Source organism: Scyliorhinus torazame, chromosome 11, assembly GCF_047496885.1.
Source record: "Scyliorhinus torazame isolate Kashiwa2021f chromosome 11, sScyTor2.1, whole genome shotgun sequence".
Classification (NCBI taxonomy): Eukaryota; Metazoa; Chordata; class Chondrichthyes; order Carcharhiniformes; family Scyliorhinidae; genus Scyliorhinus; species Scyliorhinus torazame.
This window is the reverse complement of record NC_092717.1, coordinates 63177483-63198298: the sequence shown is the minus strand read 5'-3', so window position 1 is coordinate 63198298 and position 20816 is coordinate 63177483. Positions and strand designations below refer to the sequence as shown.

Here is a 20816-nt window from a genome sequence, read left to right as displayed (position 1 = left end):
TCCGGTTTCCTCCCACAATCCAAAGATGTGCAGGTTAGGTGGATTGGGCTTGATAAATTGCCCTTAGTGTCCAAAATTGCCCTTAGAGTTGGGTGGGGTTACTGGGTTATGGGGATAGGGTGGAGGTGTTGGCCTTGGGTAGGGTGCTCTTACCAAGAGCCGGTGCAGACTCGACGGGCCGAATGGCCTCCTTCTGCACTGTAAATTCTATGAATTCTTGATCAGGCCGTACAAACATTTGCACCTCCTTCGCTTCCCTTTTCTTCAACCACCAACACTGTGACTTTACATAGCCTAGTTTATTACAATGAAAAAAATTTGAAACTTTTCATTTTTCTTCCACCCTCCTGGATTTCATTTTTAATCTGAGGTACACTCTCTTTATTATCTCCCATCAGACCTTTACCTTTACCACTTGAGTATTTCTCATGTCCCCAGTTTCTATCCCTCACCGGCTGAAACTGATGTCGGAAACCAAGCCTTGATTTATGAACTAATTCATAATCATCTGCCATTTATGCTGCTAATCTCACAGTTTTAACCCTCTACTCTTCCACATGAGTTCTCACTACATCAGGAATTGAATTTTTAAACTCCTCCAAAAGTATAATTTCTCTGAGAGCTTCATACGTTTGGTCTATTTTCAAAGCCCTTATCCACCTCTCAAAATTACTCTATTTGAGCCTTTCAAACTCCATGTGTGTTTGACCAAATTCTTTCCTTAAATTTCTAAACCTTTGTCTGTGATCTTCAGGCACTAGCTCATATGCACCTAAGATGGATTTTTTCACCTCCTCATACGTTCCAGATACCTCCTCCGGTAGTGATGCAAACACTTCACTAGCTCTACCTACCAGCTTTGTTTGAATCAGTAATACCCACATGTCCTGTGGCCATTTCATTTGTTTAGCTACCTTCTCAAATGAAATGAAAAAGGCTTCTACCTCCTTCTTGTCAAACCGTGGCAATGCTTGGACATATTTAAATAGATCCCCACCATGTTTTCGACTATGACGCTCTGTCTCACTATCCTCATCAATCTCATCCAATTGCATGTTTTCCTTTGCGTCTGCCAATTTTAACTGATTTTCATGGTTCATAGCCTCAAACTCTCTCTCTTTTTCCCTTTCCTCTCTATCTCTTTCTTTGTTTCTTTTTTCTCTCTCCTTTTCTTTTTTCTCTCTATCTCTATCTCTATCTTTGTATCTTTCTTCTCTCTCCTTTCCTTTTTCTCTCATTGCATATTCAAGCTGCTTTAATTCTTTTTCATGTTCAAATTGCTTAATCTGCAACTGGAGCTTTGCCATTCCTAATCAGTCAGAATGTATCACAGGCAAACGTAAATGCGCAGATACCGCGTTAAGTACCTCATCTTTTCCCATATTGCCAGGCAATGTTAACTGCAATGCTTTTGCCAAATCTAACAGTCTGCTTTTAGTCTCTGTCCGTAAGGTTTTGCGTGTTACTGTGTCCACCCCCAAAAACTCCTGAGCCTCTGAAAGAGCCATTGTCCACAACACACTCCCCACTTAAACTAAAATACCACACCTGAAAAGAAACCACAATATGCTCACCCCTCACTGTCTTTAGGTTTGTTAAGCCAATCCAATCGATAGGCTTTTATCCCCCTTGAGCCCCCAATTGTTATGGGTCCGGGTTTACAGAACCCCAAAGTGTTTCATAGAGCTCAACCGACCCACAACTTTTAATAGATTGTGGTGTGGGTAGCACACGGCGCACTCTCCAGGTATGATACAGAAGAAATGGACAAGTGGTTTTTAAAACAAAGCAATGTTTATTCTATGAACTCAAGTTAACCTTTTAAAAACAAACATAGAACATAGAACATTACAGCGCAGTACAGGCCCTTCAGCCCTCGATGTTGCGCCGACCTGTGAAACCACACTAAAGCCCATCTACACTATTCCATTATCGTCCATATGTCTATCCAATGACCATTTGAATGCCCTTAGTGTTGGCGAGTCCACTACTGATGCAGGCAGGGCATTCCATGCCCTTACTACTATCTGAGTAAAGAACCTACCTCTGACATCTGTCTTATATCTATCTCCCCTCAATCTAAAGCTTGTGCCCTCGTGCTAGACATCACCATCTGAGGAAAAAGGCTCTCACTGTACACCTTATCCAATCCTCTGATCCTCCTGTATGCCTCAATTAAGTCACCTCTTAACCTTCTTGTCTCTAACGAAAACAGCCTCAAGTCCCTCAGCCTTTCCTCATAAGATCTTCCCTCCATACCAGGCAACATTCTGGTAAATCTCCTCTGCACCCTTTCCAATGCTTCCACATCCTTCCTATAATGCGGCGACCAGAATTGCACGCAATACTCCAAATGCGGCCGCACCAGAGTTTTGTATAGCTGCAACATGATCTCGTTGCTCCGAAACTCAATCCATCTACCAATAAAAGCTAACACACCGTACGCCTTCTTAACAACCCTCTCAACCTGAGTGGCAACTTTCAGGGATCTATGTCCATGGACACCAAGATCTCTCTGCTCATCCACACTGCCAAGAATCTTACCATTAGCCCAGTACTCTGTCTTCCTGTTATTCCTTCCAAAATGAATCACCTCACACTTTTCTGCATTAAACTCCATTTGCCACCTCTTAGCCCAGCACTGCAGCTTATCTATGTCCCTCTGTAACTTGTAACATCCTTCCGCACTGTCCACAACGCCACCAATATTAGTGTCATCTGCAAATTTACTCACCCATCCTTCTACGCCCTCCTCCAGGTCATTAATAAAAATGACAAACAGCAGTGGCCCCAAAACAGATCCTTGTGGTACACCACTAGTAACTGGACTCCAGTCTGAACACTTCACATCAACCACCACCCTTTGTCTTCTTCCAGCTAGCCAATTTCTGATCCAAACTGCTAAATCTCCCTGAATCCCATGCTTCTGTATTTTCTGCAGTAGCCTACTGTGGGGAAACTTATCAAACGCTTTACTGAAATCCATATACACCACATCAACTGCTTTACCTTCATCCACCTGTTTGGTAACCTTTCAAAGAACTCAATAAGGTTTGTGAGGCACGACCTACCCTTCACAAAACCGTGTTGACTGTCTCTAATCAAATTATTCCTTTCCAGACGATTATACATCCTATCTCTTCTAAACCTTTCTAAGATTTTTCCCACAACAGAAGTAAGGCTCACTGGTCTATAGTTACCGGGGTTGTCTCTACTCCCCTTCTTGAACAAGGGGACAACATTTGCTATCCTCCAGTCTTCTGGCACTACTCCTGTAGACAAAGATGACTTAAAGATCAAAGCCAAAGGCTCAGCAATCTCCTCCCTAGCTTCCCAGAGAATCCTAGGATAAATCCCATCCGGCCCAGGTGACTTTTCTATTTTCACACTTTCCAGAATTGTTAACATCTCCTCCTTTGAACCTGAAGCCCTTCTAGTCTAGGAGTCTGAATCTCAGTATTCTCCTCGCCAACATTGTCTTTTTCCTGTGTGGATACTGATGTAAAATATTCATTTAGCACCTCTCCTATCTCCTCCGACTCCAAGCACAACTTCCCACTACTGTCCTTGGCTGGCCCTACTCTTACCCGAGTCATTCTTTTATTCATGACATATCTATAGAAAGATTTAGGGTTATCCTTGATCCTACCTGCCAAAGACTTCTCATGCCCCCTCCTGGCTCTTCTTAGCTCTCTCTTTAGGTCCTTCCTAGCTAACTTGTAACTCTCGAGCGCCCTAACTTCATGTCTCATCTTTACATAAGCCTCCTTCTTCCTCTTGACAAGTGTTTTGACTGCCTCAGTAAACCACGGTTCCCTTGCTCGACCACTTCCTCCCTGCCTGACAGGTACATACTTATCAAGGACACGCAGTAGCTCTTCCTTGAACAAGCTCCACATTTCCATTGTGCCCATCCCCTGCAGTTTTCCTCTCCATCCGATGCATCCTAAGTCTTGCCTCATCGCATCATAATTGCCTTTCCCCCAGATATAACTCTTGCCCTGCGGTATATACCTATCCCTTCCCATCACTAAAGTAAACGTAATTGAATTGTGGTCACTATCATCAAAGTGCTCACCTACCTCCAAATCTAACACCTGTCCTGGTTCATTACCCAGTACCAAATCGCCTCTCGTTGGCCTATCTACATACTGTGTCAGGAAACCCTCCTGCACACATTGGACAAAAACGGACCCATCTAAAGTACTCGAACTATAGTGTTTCCAGTCAATATTTGGAAAGTTAAAGTCCCCCAGAACAACTACCCTGTTGCTTTCGCTCCTATCCAGAATCATCTTTGCAATCCTTTCCTCTACATCTCTGGAACTTTTCGGAGACCGATAGAAAACCCCTAACAGGGTAACCTCTCCTTTCCTGTTTCTAACCTCAGCCCATACTACCTCAGTCGACAAGTCCTCATCAAACGTCCTTTCTGCCACTGTAATACTGTCCTTGACTAACAATGCCACCCCTCCCCCTCTTTTACCACCTTCCCTGAGCTTACTGAAATATCTAAACCCCGGCACTTGGAACAACCATTCCTGTCCCTGCTCTATCCATGTCTCCGAAATGGCCACAACATCGAAGTCCCAGGTACCAACCCATGCCGCAAGTTCACCCACCTTATTCCGGATGCTCCTGGCATTGAAGAAGACACACTTTAAACCACCTTCCTGCCTGCCGGTACACTCCTGCAACTTTGAAACCTTACTCATGACCTCACTACTCTCAACCTCCTGTATATTTCAGGTTCCCAAGCACCTGCTGAACTAGTTTAAACCCTCCCGAAGAGCATTAGCAAATTTCCCCCCCAGGATATTGGTACCCCTCTGGTCCAGGTGCAGACCATTCCGTTTGTATAGGTCCCACCGACCCCAGAATGAGCCCCAATTATCCAGAAATCTGAAACCCTCCCTCCTGCACGACCCCTGTAGCCACGTGTTCAACTCCTCTCTTTCCCTATTCCTCGTCTCGCTATCAGGTGGCACGGGTAACAACCCAGAGATAATAACTCTGTTTGTCCTAGATCTAAGTTTCCACCCTAGCTCCTTGAATTCCTGCCTTACATCCCTATCCCTTTTCCTACCTATGTCGTTGGCACCTATGTGGACCATTACTTGGGGCTGCTCCCCCTCCCCCTTAAGGATCCCGAAAGCACGATCCGAGACATCAAGCACCCTGGTACCTGGGAGGCAACACACCAACCGCGGGTCTCTCTCGTTCCCACAGAATCTGCTATCTATCCCCCTAACTATGGAGTCTCCAATGACTAATGCTCTACTCCTCTCCCCCCTTCCCTTCTGAGCAACCGGGACAGACTCTGTGCCAGAGACCTGTACACCATGGCTTACCCCTGGTAAGTCCCCCCCCAATAATATCCAAAGCGGTATACTTGTCACTAAGGGGAACGACCAAAGGGGATCCCTGTACTGACTGCTTCCTCCCAGCCCCTCTCACCGTCACCCATCTAGCTTTATTCTTCAGAGTAACTACATCCCTGAATGTTCTATCTATGACCGCCTCTGCCTCCCGAATGATCCGAAGTTCATTCAGCTCCAGCTCCAGTTCCCTAATGCGGTTTCTGAGGAGCTGGTGATGGGTGCACTTCCCACAGATGAAATCAGCAGGGACACTGACGGCGTCCCTCACCTCAAACATTCTGCAGGAGGCACATTGCACTATCTTCCCTGCCATCCCCTCTAGATAAAAAAAAACGAAAAAGAAAGAAAGAGCTTACCTGTTATTCACTCCCCTTCTCAACAAGCACTCACTCAGCAACCTCTGCACCCTGCACGATAACACCTGAAGGAAAATAAAAGAAAAACTACTTATCAGTCACCAGCCAATCCCTTACCTGCAGGCTGTGACATCACGGATCAACTTCTATTGGCCCTCAAGCCTTCCTCTTGATCTTTACAGCGGTTGATTTTTTTTGGTTATAGGAGGGGGTAGGGAAGGAAACACTGAAGACGTTTTTCAGGTTTAAGTGTCACTTGACAACAGCTCCTCCACAAACCTCCTTCAAGCTAGGGTGACCACAACGGAGGTATGCAATTTTCCCTTACAACAGCCAATCAGCAGCTCTGCTCTACTGCCCTCTGCTGGAAACATTGAATATCTTAACACCCATTACTTCAAAGGTAACCACAAAAGAGTACAACACTAAATAACCCTTCAAACTGTTCCTTTAAACATATAAAAAGAATTCAAACCTTCAACAATAGGAGCATATTAGGTTACATTCAATATATTTATAGTCTTTGGACTGCAGAAATCAACAGACCAGCTCTGTGTTTCTTCCTGCAGCTCACAGCAAAACACACAGACACTCCCAGCTGCGTTCTCAAACTGAAACTCAAAAAGCAGAAGTGAGCTCAGCTCCCCCCACCCTCTGACATCACTTCAGTAATATGATCAGCTCCATTTCTTAAAGGTACATTGCTCAAACATCCATTTCTTAAAGGTACTCTCACATGACACCAGGGTAGAGGGGTCAATAACTAGGGGGCATAGGTTTAAGGTGCAAGGGGCAAGGTTTAGAGGAGATGTTCGAGGCACGTTTTTTACACAGTGGGTGGCTAGAACTCGCTGCTGAAGGAGGTGGTGGAAGCAGGGACGATATGACATTTAAGGGGCATCTTCACAAATACATGAATAGGATGGGAATAGAGGGATACGGACACAGGAAGTGTAGAAAATTTTAGTTTGGGCGTGCAGCATGGTCGGCACAGGCTTGGAAGGCTGAAGGGCCTGTTCCTGTGCTGTAATTTTCTTTGTTCTTCGTTCTTTGTTCTTTGTTCAGCACCTTCTCTCCCTGAACCCTGCAAAACCTTCTCTTCCTGGGCCTGCAGCACCTTCTCTCCCTGGGCTCCACAGCACTTTCTCTCCCTGGGCCCCGCAGCACCTTCTCCCTCTTGGCCTCACTTTGCCTTCGTTCCCTAGGCCCCGCAGCACCTTCTCTCCCTGGGCCCCGCAGCACTTTCTCTCCCTGGGCCCCGCAGCACCTTCTCCCTCTTGGCCCCACTTTTCTTTCCCTCCCTGGGTCCCGCAGCACCTTCTCTCCCTGGGCCCCGCAGCACTTTCTCTCCCTGGGCCCCGCAGCACCTTCTCCCTCTTGGCCCCACTTTGCCTTCGCTCCCTGGGCCCCGCAGCACCGTCTCTTCCTTGGCCTGCAGCACCTTCTCTCTCTTGGCCCCGCAGCACCTTCTCTCCCTGGGTCCCGCAGCACCTTTTCTTCCTGGGCCTGCAGCACCTTCTCTCTCATGGCCCCGCAGCACCTTCTCTCCCTGGGTCCCGCAGTGCCTTCTCTCCTTGGGCCCTGCAGCACCTTCTCTCCCTGGGTCCTGCAGTAACTTTTTCTCTTCTATCTCCCACCCCAAATCCTCTCTCTCTCTCTCCCCTGCACTCTTATCACCACTGATGATCGCTGCTCATCCAATCAGAGAATTTTTTCTGCAATCAGAAAATGTATTTCTCCCAACAGAGGAGTGAACCTATGCAGCAGCAAATACAGGAGAGTAAAATTCTGTGATTGGAGTAGCAGCCCCTTGCAGGATTTTCAACTTCACTAATTAACATCCAACACTAAATAACTTCTGAAAGAAGTAGATTTCATGCTTCGAAAATTAATATTTTCAGGGTCAGAGAGGTTATTTGACAGTAATTAAAAATGATCATGCCTTTAAACGTTCACATACTCTTGAATACACCAGCCTAAATTTCTCTGGCATCTGGAACAAAACAAATTATCTCTGAGAGCAACTGTTTGATATCCACATTTCAATATGGATGTGCAGATGCTGTCCGATTTATTCCATAATACTCCATAATAATTGGACTCATGTTATTATTACTTTAAAGCCTGAGTCAAAGTAGTTTTCTTTTATTTTCACCTGAACGTGTTTCAATGTAGTAACCGGAATTCTGAACTACTGGCAGGCAACCAATACTATCTTGCAAGTAGCTACACATACAGCTGCAAGTTCCTTTCCAAATACACATCCCAGCTTGGACCTAGAATGTAATTCCTTTACTGTCACTGACTTTGGGCATGAATCCAAAGCCTTCAGATGCAAAACTGGAAGTGGTAGTGCAGACATCTAGTGAGGAGGATTAAATTTAAGAGTTAGGGTTGGAGTTGAGGAAAAACCTAGGAGGTTAGTTGAGTTATGAGAGCATTCAGATCAGTTGATTGACAAGTCATTCAGCATTGTCCCACGTAACAAAATGAAAAATGAAGCTATATGCACGAAGATCGCTGGCGATTCTTCAGATTCATTCATGAGCTGTGGGCATTTTTAACAAAGTTATTGATTAATAAACAGGAGCAGGGGTTATGGGGAAAAGACTGGAAGAATGGGGGTGAGAAACATATCAGCTATGATTGAATGTTGGGGCACACTCGATGGGCCGAATGGCCTAATTCTGCTCCTATGTCTTATGGTCTAATTATTGCTCATCCCTAAATTGCTAAAATCACACACATTGAATAGAATGTTCGAGTGGATGTATTTACGATGTATTCACTTTTAAATAGTTAAAAAGATGTAATTTAAATAGTTAAAAAGATGTAGGGTGGTATCGAGTTTAGGAGAGGAATAGACGCCCTCACTGAAAAGAACATACATGCAAGACTTTGAGAGATTCAAACTGAAATTTGGTGTAGTTCAATTTAACAAATTTTAATATAAACTATCCTATCAGAACTCTATTCAGTGCAATAATTGGGGACAGACTAAATAATGAATCAAAGGTCGGAAACTGCCCAGCATGGTGTCAGCTATCCCCAACTTACCTCAAATCTGTGTCCTCTGATTACTGTTTCTCCTGCCGATTAAACCTATCAAAATCTCTCATAACTTTGAACACGTGTAATTAAAACTCGTCTTAGCTTGCTTCACTACTAGAAGTAACAATATCTTCAATATGGGGCAGCACACAGTAGTACAATGGTTAACACTGTTGCTTCACAGCGCCAGGGCCCCTGATTCGATTCCCGACTTGGGTCACTGTCTGTGCGGAGTCTGCACATTCTCCCCATGTCTGCGTGGGTTTCCCCCCGGGTGCTCCGATTTCCCCCCACAAGTCCGGAAAGACTTGCTTGTTGGGTAAATTGGACATTGTGAATTCGCCTTCAGTGTTCCTGAACAGGCTCCAGAGTATGGCGACTAGGGGATTTCCACAGTAACTTCATTGCAGTGTTAATGTAAGCCTACTTGTGACACCAATAAATATTATTATACATAGTTTACTCCAAAAAGGATTGAACTCATTCTGTTTGTTATAATCACATCAGTGGTATAAATTTAACACAGGAGGCTTTTTTGGAATGTTAAATTAATTGTCAGAAAACATGCCCTTCCTATCACATGGAGGTGCCAGTTTCAAACTGATATACCACTCCAAGTTTCAAAGAAAATTTACAATTTGACTAAAATAGTATTCAGGCAATCATTTGAAAGTTGATGTGATTAGAAATGGTGAGAAAGATCAAGTCCTTTTGAGATGCTTTCAAATGCATTTGTAATATTAAGGCCTGGATTTTCCACCACAATCCCCAAATTGGATATGAAAGCAGTGAAAAACAGGGCAAAAGGAGATTTAAGGCCTAGCTGCTATCTCTCCATAATAAGCTCAATTTCCCTCCTCCACCAGAAATGTTGGTGGCCATCCATTCGCTGTCAGATGCAAATAATGCCAGCTGGGATCAAGTCCTGGATTCCCATGCAATTCTGTTACTGTCTATTTCCTCTACCATTGCTCCCCAAAACATCTGGGGAAAGGTGTGGGAGGTCTAATGTTGAAATGGAAATAACCCAATTTCTGGAAGTTGCTCTACCCTTAACCTTTCTCATCACTTCTTCAGTTGTTGTAGCTTTGGTCTGCTGCAGCACTGCCTGATTCGCATTGTTTGCAATGGCGGACTCAGTCTTTACTGCAAGAATCCTGTTGAGAGCAAGTGCTACATGCCAAGTGACTCCCTGACCCTGGAAAATGGAGCAAGGTCATGGATAAGCTGTCCTTTCGGGCATCAAGCCCTAATTAAAAATCTTTCTCAGTTATTAACACTCTTACCACTAATTCAAAATGTCACGGAATAAAAACTGTCTCATCACAAATGTACAGCAAAAAGGAAAATAAACCAAAATGTTTGCAGTTTAGCCTATCAAATGTTAGGAAAAGATCTAAACTAAAAGCATAGGAAACTGGGAACATATTAGCATGAGTAGGCCTTCCAGCCACTCGAGCCTGATCCGCTATTCAATTAGATCATGGCTGCTCGTCCACCTCAAAGCCATTTTCCCGCACATTTCCCATATCCCTTAATAGCATTATTATCTATAGATTTCTGTCTTGAACGTGACTGAGATGTCACAACCCTCTGGGGTCTAGAATTCCAAAGATTCACTATACTCTGAATGAAGAAATGCCCCCTTCATCTCAATCCTTAATAACTTGCTCCTAATACTGAGACTATGTCCCCTGGTTCTAAACCCCTTCCCTACCCCAGCCGGTGAAAACATCTTTTTGGCATCTGTTTGCCCCTTAAGATTTTTGTCAGTTTTGATGAGATAAAAGAGATTTTTTTAAAAACCAACTCAGAAATCAATCCAGCAGCAGTTAGCACTATTGCCTCACAGCACCAGGGTCCCAGGTTCGATTCCGACCTAGGGTGGCTGTCTGTGTGGAATTTGCACATTCTCCCCATGTCTGCGTGGGTTTCCTCTGGGTGCTCTGACTTCCTCCCACAGTCCAAAGATGTGCAGGTTAGATGGATTGGCCATGCCAAATTGCCCCTTAGTGTCCAAAGGTTAGGTGGGGTTATGGGGATGGAGCAGGCAGTGGGCCTAGGTGGGGTTCACTTTCGGAGGGTCAGTGCAGACTCAGTGGGCCAAATGGCCTTCTTCTGCACTGTAGTGATTCTATGAAAAAGCCATGAAATATATTAGACCATGGAAAAGCCTAACGCAATCAAAGGAGAAAAGTTACATCTGCAATGACGTCTGCTAAATTGGAGAATGGGCCTCACTGGGCAAAGGTCTCCGCCCAGTCACTCCTTGTTGCTGATGACTGGATAACTCATAGAGTTATAGAATCATAGAGGTTTACAGCATGGAAACAGGCCCTTAGGCCCAAATTGTCCATACCAACCAGTTTTTATCACAAAGCTAGTCCCAGTAGCCCGCATTTGGCCCATATCCCTCTAGACCCGTCTTATCCAGATAACTGTCCAAGTGCTTTTTAAAAGACAAAATTCCCTACCCTGAAAGGAAAAAAAGCACTGTTTTTTGAATCATTTCTTTACAAGGTATTAGCAAAGATTTTCTAGTTTGAACTGTTCCAAGAGAGCCCTCCAGTGTTCACCTTTGGGAGAGAATTGCTACTGTTTTCTACATGCTCAACACTGATAGGTATACGTGCCAAATGGTCAGAACAGGCAGCCTAAATTGTGCCTGAAATTGTGAGGAACATATCAATTGAAAATGCCAACATTATGGAGAGATGCACCCTTTGCAAAAACATAGAGGAGTGTATGTATGAAAAAAGTGTGAACTGTGTTAATCCCATTGATAGAGATATATGTGCAGCACACTAAAAACCTAATGCATTTTGATGAAGCTTGCATTCAGGTTACCAATCTATGTGTTGCGATATATGTTTATCATATTTGAGTTCTCAGTTCAAGATTACTTCTTGAACACCTTCCAAACCATTACCTCCTTGACGTAAAAGGGAAAATGCAAGAACGGCACAGGAACCTCATAGTAAAATTTAAACAAAATAGAAATTAGCATGGCCCCAGTGCAAGGGTCGATTGCAACATTGTGAACCATTCAATGATTCTTTCCAAGTTACGCACCATCCTGACTTGGATATTTATTGATGTTCCTTCATAGTTGCCGGATCAAAATCCTGAAAAGCCATACCCAGCAGCATTATGGAAGCACCTTCACCACAGAGACTACACCAGTGCAAAAAGTTCCACTATTAATTTCTCAAAGGCAAATAGACCTTGCGAACATTGTGGATATCCCACAGTGTAAAACAAATCTCGTTCTATTCCATCAGCCAGACGCAGGGTTAGGGTGATTTAACATGGATCACAAAATGTGGATATTCCCAATAAAGGTAAAGAGCTGGGACACTATTCACCCCCCCCCCATGCCGGGTGGGAGAATCGCCAGGGCGCCGCGTGAATCGTGCCCCGACCCCCGCACGCGATTCTCCCACCCTCCGGAAACCAGCGGCGCGCAATTCGCACCGGGCCGCTCAGAGAACCGGCGAGCGGCGATTCTCCGGCCTGGATGGGCCGAGCGGTCGCTACGACACGACAGGTTCCCGACGGCGCTGTCCACCCCTGGTCGCTGCCGGCGGGAACTCTGCGGGAACGATGCGGGGGCGGCCTGTGAGGGAGGGAGGGGGGCTCCTTCACCGGGGTGGCCTCCAATGGGGACCGTGATCGGGGCCCACCAATCGGCGGGCCAGCCTCTCCCGCCCGGGCCTACCTCGTTCCGCGCGCGGCCTCAGAACACCGCCGCCATGTTGGTGAGGGGCCGGCGTGTGTAAGACGTTCCCCACGCATGCGCAGGATTGGGCTGCCCCGACTGCGCATGCGCGGGTTGGTGTGGCGCCAACGCTGGAGCGGCGTGAACCACTCCAACGCAGTGCTGGCCCCCTGTGGGGGCCAGAATAGGTCGTGCCCAGGCCCTGTTCACGCCGTCGTGAAACGCAACGGCGTTCACGATGGCACGAACACTTAGCCTCCATATCGGAGAATCGCCCCCCTGGATTTTCTGTCGGCGGGATCATCCGCTTCACCAGCAGCATACTCACGCCCGTGGAATTCCCGATGTCATGGGGGTGCCCACAATGGGAAATCCCATTGGCCGGCTGGCGGGATGGAGGATCCCGCTGCCAGCAGAGTCGCAGCACACCATAAAAAGGGTGTGGCGGGATGGAGAATCCCACCCAAAGTCACCACAGTCCCAGATGACCATAGGTTGCTTTCCCCTTTGAGGAAAACAAGAGAGCTGACTGGTGGTGATTTAACCTGAGGATCACCACACCTCAGCCGAGGTGCAAGATTGAGAAGGTGGGGCCTTCATGAATAACCCAGTATATTCCCGGTATCCAAGCTCCAAAACTACATTCAAATTATGACAAGACTGAAGTAAAGTTTTGTAGCGGAATTAAGGCGAATTGATTTGATTGCATCAAGTAAACATTGAAATGGTTTAACTTGTTAAAAATATTTTTTAAATTGCTTTCATGTGAATTTATTGCTTTCTTGTTCTCTCTCACTAGGCTTTTCATCCTATCTTTCTGCAAGGGTCCGAGAGTTCAAGCATCCCAGCTATTATACCCGCTCATGCATGCTTCAGCACAAAAAGACTCAGAAAGATCCAACCTTAACAGACTTTGGGCAACAGAGAAGCAAGATGAAAAAGTTACAGCACATCTCTCTTCTTTACAACAGTTAAATAATCTATTGTAGAAGAGTCAGTTCTGTAAAGTTCTGATAATGACATGGGATAATGATAATTGTACATAGAAAAGCACTTTATAAGGCCCCACCTTACAACTAAATTAAATTCCTAAAGTCAGGAAGGTACAATGTATGTTAATTCAATCTGTGCTGCAGATGATTATCGGCCCAGAACTTCCAAAGAGGCTTGCCTGAAGGGAATAAAATCTTTTAATCTTTACCCTTATGTGCGGTATGTCAAGTCTGTACTGGTGTCATTTAGCTTTGCAATTGTAGTTGAAGTTAAATTGTTTGTTTTACCTACTGTTGATGTGTAAGGCATTTTTAGCATTCTGAATATGGCGACATGGGGTGAAATTCTCCATTTGGGAGACCTACATTCTCCTGCTGAAGCTGAATTGCACCTGATTTGCACTCCCGCTGGGAGCACAAATGAGGAAGCGATTCCCAATTCTTAGTCATACGAATTTATGCATGACGAGGATTGCAAAGGATTCCCTTGGGCATCCTGCTGTCAGGCTGTTTTTTGAGTAGACGACCCAATAGCAAGGTCCTGCGGGTACAATGCAGGGGGGCATTGCAATTCAGCCGCCCCCCTCGCATCGCAATTCAGCCCATCGGATTACCTGGGTCACCACCTCTTTCCCCCCCCCCCCTCCCGCAGTTTGGGGTGATCCGACTTGCCCTCTCCCCAGAGATCCTTAAATAAGGAGACACCCCCCCAGAGACCCCCTAAATAAAAATACCCCCTCAGAAAAGTAACCTCAGTCAGGAGGCCCCCCAGAAGAGACTTGCCCAGTTGTCAGCTGGAAATCCACCCATGAACCACCCTCATCCTCACAATGGAAGATCTGCCCACCCCCACCCCCAGCAGAACCTCTCCCCCACCGCTCTCCCCACAGAGATCTCCTAAATAAAAAGACCCCCCAGAAAAGTGACGCCTTTCAGGAAGCCCCCCCCCAGAAGAGAGATCCTTGTTAGAAAACCCCCCTCCCCCCAGAAAAGAGACCCCTGTCTGGGAGCTAGAGAGCAGTCCAGACATAGGCAGTGAAAACATTACTGCTTTAAAACCTTTGAAATACTACTAATAATCTTCATTATTGTCACAAGTTACATTAACACTGCAATAACGTTACTGTGAAAAGCCCCTAATCGCCACACTCCGGCGCCTGTTCAGGTACACTGAGGGAGAATTCAATATGTTCAATTCACCTAACAGCATGTCTTTTGGGACTTGTGGGAGGAAACCAGAGCGTCCGAAGGAAACCCACGCAGATACAGGGAGAACGTGCAGACTCTGCACCGACAGTGAACCAAGCTGGGAATCGAACCTGGATCTCTGGCACACCTGCTAGCTCAGACACAGGAAGCACCACCTATCAATTCCTGGAAAGAGAAAACCAGTCAGCTGTGTTTAAACCCCCTTGTGGTGATCTTTGTGAGGGGTTTCCAGGATGGAAGGTCCAGTGATCACAAAGATACTCAAAGCTTTTTTGAAGAACTAAACTAATTTTATTAACACTACTAAATTTGAGTTCAACACTTATTCTGAATAGCAAACATATATATAAGAATTAAACGACACTCACTACACTACCTCTATCCACTAACTATAACAATTATATCTTAACTAACTCGGCAATACACTATATGAATCTTATCGTTGTCAGCTCCAGATCTAGTCTCCTTCCTGAGCCCAAGAGCCAGTGCTATTTATAGTACTGTTCCTTAGCTCCTTCTAGTGGCTACGCTTAACATAACATGGACTCTGCACATGCTGCACATTGTATAATGTCACATCCTCCTTTCTTTTATAAAAAAATGTTCCACTTTTTTTCATATCAGGTTGAATGGTTATACATTTTTATGTTCACAGCATTATACAGCATGTCATCAATGATAGAACCAATGTTAGATTTACAAATTTAACCTGTTTGAAGGTTTCCTACATCTTGTAGACCTTCTTAATGTTATGACATTGTTATTTGCATTGTCTGGTACATGTGACAATATAGCTCTTGGAAAGTCATTGTAGGAAATATGAGTTGTTGACTCATTGTGGCTGATTCTGTGAATGTAATAGGTTGTTTAAGTTTCAAGAGATCTCTTCTGTTTCTATGAAAAATCTTTCCAGATTCTGTTCTGATCATGGATGATCTTGGTGTGAGTTCATTGAGTACTTTTGCAATGTACATCCATCCACCTTCATGATTGCGAATGTGTATAATATCACCTTCTCTGAGTGTAGATAGTGGTTTAGAGTTTTTTGTTGCAATATTTCTTTTGCTTATTCTTCAGTTGCTGCATTTTTTGATGCACGACTTGTTCATCTTTGTTTGGAATAATTATAGTAGGTAGCGTCGTATGTATTTTTGGTCCCATCAAGAGTAGTGCTGCAGCGAGCCCCGATGACAATGGTGTAGCCTTGTATGCTAAACCAAAGTCCTTTTTGTCCTCCATTGCTTTCCTGAGAAGCTGCTTCACAATTCCCACCCCTTTTTCAGCTTTTGCTGTTTGCCTGCGGGCTAGAAGTTACATGCATGAAGTTGTAGTCATTGATAAATTGTAACCAGGCTGCTAACCAGGGGCAGCACGGTAGCATTGTGGATAGCACAATTGCTTCACAGCTCCAGGGTCCCAGGTTCGATTCCGGCTTGGTTCACTGTCTGTGCGGAGTCTGCACATCCCCCCGTGTGTGCGTGGGTTTCCTCCGGGTGCTCCGGTTTCCTCCCACAGCCCAAAGATGTGCAGGTTAGGAAGATTGGCCATGATAAATTGCCCTTAGTGTTGGGTGGGGTTACTGGGTTATGGGGATAGGGTGGAGGTGTGGACCTTGGGTAATGTGCTCTTTCCAAGAGCCGGTGCAGACTCGATGGACCGAATGGCCTCCTTCTGCACTGTAAATTCTATGATAAAACACGGTCCATTCTCTGTGACAACCGTAACTGGTATGTCATGTCTGGCAAATACATTTTTCGTTGCCCTGACAACTGAATGCATTGTTGAGTCGGATAATTTGATAACCTCCAGAAAATTTGAATAATAGTCAATGATTATCAAATAATCACAGCCTTGAAAGTAAAATATGTCCAAGGCGACATTTGTCCATAGTTGACTAACTAGTTCGCTTTCCACTAAGGTTTGCTTATATTGTGCCTGTCATAATATACACCAGTATATTATGGTGCAGACACACACACACACACTGATGGACATGCAGTGGGACCAATCAGCATACACAACACCGCAGCCAATCACCAGTGAGTGCACACGCACTATAAAGACAGGGGACAGGAGAGTTCCCGCTAATTCTAGTAGCAGCCAGCTCGGAGCACAGAGCTCACAGCCTGCAACACAGACATTCACCATGTGCTGAGTGCATCACCTGGTTAGGACTAGGCAAGGGTCAACAGTTAAAGCTGGTATTGCATTTACCCACAGTTCAAGTATGTTAATATAGTTAACCTTATAATAAAATAGAGTTGCACCACTTCCAGTATTGGTGACCTGTTTGTGATCCAGAACACCCAACACATCAGTGCCGGTTGGTGCATTTGGCATATCCGACACCGTGCTCTTCTTCTACATTTCTCAATGCCTTGATGTCCTTTGTGGATTAGTGCGAGACATGATAGAATAACAAAGCGGTCCCCTTTCAATAGAAAATAGTCAAAAATTCTCAGGTCTTCTCTGCAGTTGCTAAAGTTTGCACATTTCCCTTTCGGCCAGTCAGTACTTAGATCTTGGGCAAAATTCTCCGTTATCGGCGCAAAGTCCGCCTATCGGCGCCAAAAAAGGCACAAATCCGACTTTCATCACGCCGCCCAAAACGTCTCAAAGTCTCCGGCCCGGAATGGGCTAGCAGCGACGTGACGGGATCCGTGCTTGCTCACGTGCTTCACGCCGTGCGGCGTCATACACGCCGCACGGCGTGATGGCTCATCAGGACGCGCTGCTCCCCCCCACCTGACCAGAACACCCGACCGGAACACCCGACCGGATGGCCGCCCGCCGCTCATCCCCGAGGTTGCAGTCACGGGATGTGGAGGCGCTCCTGGACACAGTGGAGCAGAGGAGGGAGGCCCGCAGAGTTGCCCCACGCCACAGCCGGCGTCTGTGGAGGGAGGTGGCAGAGGCCGTCACTGCTATGGCCCTGACACCACGGACAGGCACCCAGTGCCACAAGAAGGTGAACGACCTCGTCAGAGCAGCCAGGGTGAGCCTCCCCCCCTGCCCGATATCCATATCCCCCATATCCCCCCTCCCCCATATCCCCCCTCCCCATATCCCCCATATCCCCTGATCCCCCCTCCCCATATCCCCCCTCCCTCATATCCCCCATATCCCCCCTCCCCCATATCACCCTTCTCCCATATCCCCCATATCCCCCTCCCCCATATCCCCCCATCCCCCATATCCCCCCTCTCCCCCACATCCCCCATATCCCCATATCCCCCCTCCCCATATCCCCCCTCCCCCATGTCCCCCATATCCCCTCTCCCCCATATCCGCCTTCCCCCATTTCCCAAAGTGAATCCAGCCCTAACCTTAACCTCTGCAATACACGCGCAACCGATGGCATGCATTCATATACCTGTCTAACACTGTTGCCTTTTACCCCTGCCACCCCCCCCCCCCCCACAGGAGAAACGCGCACACAACACCAGGGAGCATGTGAGGACTGGAGGAGGCACCGCTGATGAGAGGCCATTGACCGAACACGAGGAAAGGGCCCTGGAACTGGCTGGCGGACCTGAGGACCGGGTGGTTGCTGATGCAGAGGTCGGGGGGCGTACTAGCAAGTGAGCCACCGACAGCCCATCCCCATATCCCCCCTCCCCTATATCCCCCTCCCCCATATCACCTGATCACTGCCTGCGTGTCTAACCATGCATGCTACATTGTGTATCGCAGGAGCAAACGTCGAGGCACCCATCCCCGCAGATGCACACCGCCCGCAGGATGCCCCTTGGAGACCACAGGAGACGGAGAGACCCGGACCCTCCAGCATGCGATGCCCGCAGGATGCCCCTCGGAGACCACTGGAGACGGAGAGACCCGGACCCTCCGGCATGCGACGCCCGCAGGATGCCCCTCGGAGGCCACGGGAGACGGAGAGACCCGGACCCTCCAGCATGCGACGCCCGCAGGATGCCCCTCGGAGGCCACGGGAGACGGAGAGACCTGGACCCTCCGGCACGCGACGCCCGCAGGATGTCCGTTGGAGACTACTGGAGACGGAGAGACCTGGAGCAACAGGGAGACGACGCCCCCGTCTCGTGCCATCGCTGAGGGCATCGGCGCCATTGGCCATGTGCGAGCCGGCGTCGCACAGTCACAGGCAGGGTTTGCCAATCCCCTGAGCTCCATGCCTGCAAACCTGCAGACCCCTGTCGATACCAGCACGGGCCTCCAGGACTGGCAGCGGCAGATGTCGGGGGGGCGTCGGATGGCCAGTCCGTTCGCATCCCCCACCCATGTAGAGGCCTGGGGCATAAAAGTTCAGGGCCACCGTAACCTTGACGGACACGGGGAGAGGGAGTCCCCCGCCACTGCCATGCGGTGACAGGTGTGCCAGCAGGTGGCAGATGTGTGCCACGGTTTCCCGCCTCATCCGGAGTCTCCTCCTGCATTCCCGGTCCGTGAGGTCCTGGTATGACTGCCGGGGCCGGTACACACGGGGCGCCCTCGGGTGCCTCCATTGCCGTGGGGCCGCGACGTCTTCCTCCCCCTCCTCGTTCTGTCGGTCAGGTGTCCCGCCAGCCTGGTCGGCTGCCGCCTGCCCCTCTGCGGCAGCCTGCGCCGCCTCTCTGGCACACTCCTCCTCCTCCTCATCCAGGGCAACATAGACATTAGCGGCTACCGCCACGGCGGCCAACATCGCTGGCTGATCGGAAAACATGACGGCCTGGTTGGGGGGGGGGGGGGGGGGGGGGGAACGACAACATGTCATCATTGCCCATATCCCCTCCTCCCCCCAGCCAGGTGGCATGGACCACATGTGTCCAACTGTTGGAGGCTGGCACCAGGTGTACCAACTCACTTGCCCTGGCACCCCCCCTCCCCCTCTCCGGCACGGACCCCCCCATCCCCCTCCAAGCACGGACCCCCCCATCTCCCTCCCCGGCATGGACCCCCCCATCCTCCTCCCCGGCACAGACCCCATCCTCCTCCCCGGCACGGACCCCATCCTCCTCCCCGGCACGGACCCCATCCTCCTCCCCGGCATGGACCCCGTCCCCCCATCCCCCTCCCCGGCACGGACCCCATCCTCCTGCTCGGCATGGACCCCGTCCCCCAATCCCCCTCCCCGGCACGGACCCCATCCTCCTGCTCGGCATGGACCCCGTCCCCCACCCCCCTCCCCGGCATGGACCCCCCCATCCCCCTCCCCGGCACGGACCCCCCCATCCCCCTCCCCGGCACAGACCCCCCCATCCCCCTCCCCGGCACGGACCCCGTCCCCCCATCCCCCTCCCCGGCACGGACCCCATCCTCCTCCCCGGCACGGACCCGCCCATCCCCCTCCCAGGCACGGACCCCATCCTCCTCCCCGGCACGGACCCCATCCTCCTCCCCGGCATGGACCCCGTCCCCCCATCCCCCTCCCGGCACAAACCCCATCCTCCTCCCCGGCACGGACCCCGTCCCCCCATCCTCCTCCCTGGCATGGACACCCCCATCCCCCTCCCCGGCACGGACCCCCCCATTCCCCCCTCCCCGGCACGGACCCCATCCCCCCTCCCCGGCACGGACCCCCCCATCCTCCTCCCCGGCACGGACCCCATCCTCTTCCCCGGCACGGACCCCCCCATTCCCCCCTCCCCGGCACGGACCCCATCCCCCCTCCCCGGCACGGACCCCCCCATCCTCCTCCCCGGCACGGACCCCATCCTCCTCCCCGGCACGGACCCCCCCATCCCCCCTCCCCGGCACGGACCCTCACTTCCCCCCTCCCCGGCACGGACCCCCCCATCCCCCCTCCCCGGCATGGATCCCCCCTCCCCGGCACGGACCCCCCCATCCTCCTCCCCGGCACGGACCCCCCCATCCTCCTCCCCGGCACGGACCCCTCCATCCTCCCGTCCCCGGCACTCAACCCCCCTCCCGGCACTCCCCCGGAGCCCAGCCCACTCTAACCACCACCCCCCCCCCCCCCCCGCAGCGCACACACACACAAAACCCGAGACACACTCTCCCCCACACATTCAGACCGCGGCCACGCCATCCCCTGCCCAGCGGCAAACCCCCCAGGCCGTCACCCACCTCCACGCTGGTCGGCGTAAACCTTGAGCACTGGTTGATGCCGATTGAAAGGTGGTTTGATTTA

The 20816-nt window shown here is 49.1% G+C and overlaps 1 protein-coding gene across 2 annotated transcripts in view; it reads left to right on the top strand.

The window, feature by feature from the left end:
• The window catches only part of pde1ca (phosphodiesterase 1C, calmodulin-dependent a), a 1198716-nt gene extending 1184994 nt beyond the window's left edge, over positions 1 to 13722 (top strand). For both annotated transcript variants that reach the window (XM_072467371.1, XM_072467370.1), the window contains one exon: positions 13306 to 13722. In XM_072467371.1, coding sequence (XP_072323472.1) covers positions 13306 to 13481 — 176 coding nt within the window. In that variant the 3' untranslated portion in view covers positions 13482 to 13722. The remainder of the gene's footprint in view (positions 1 to 13305) is intronic.
• Positions 13723 to 20816: the final 7094 nt, after the last annotated feature.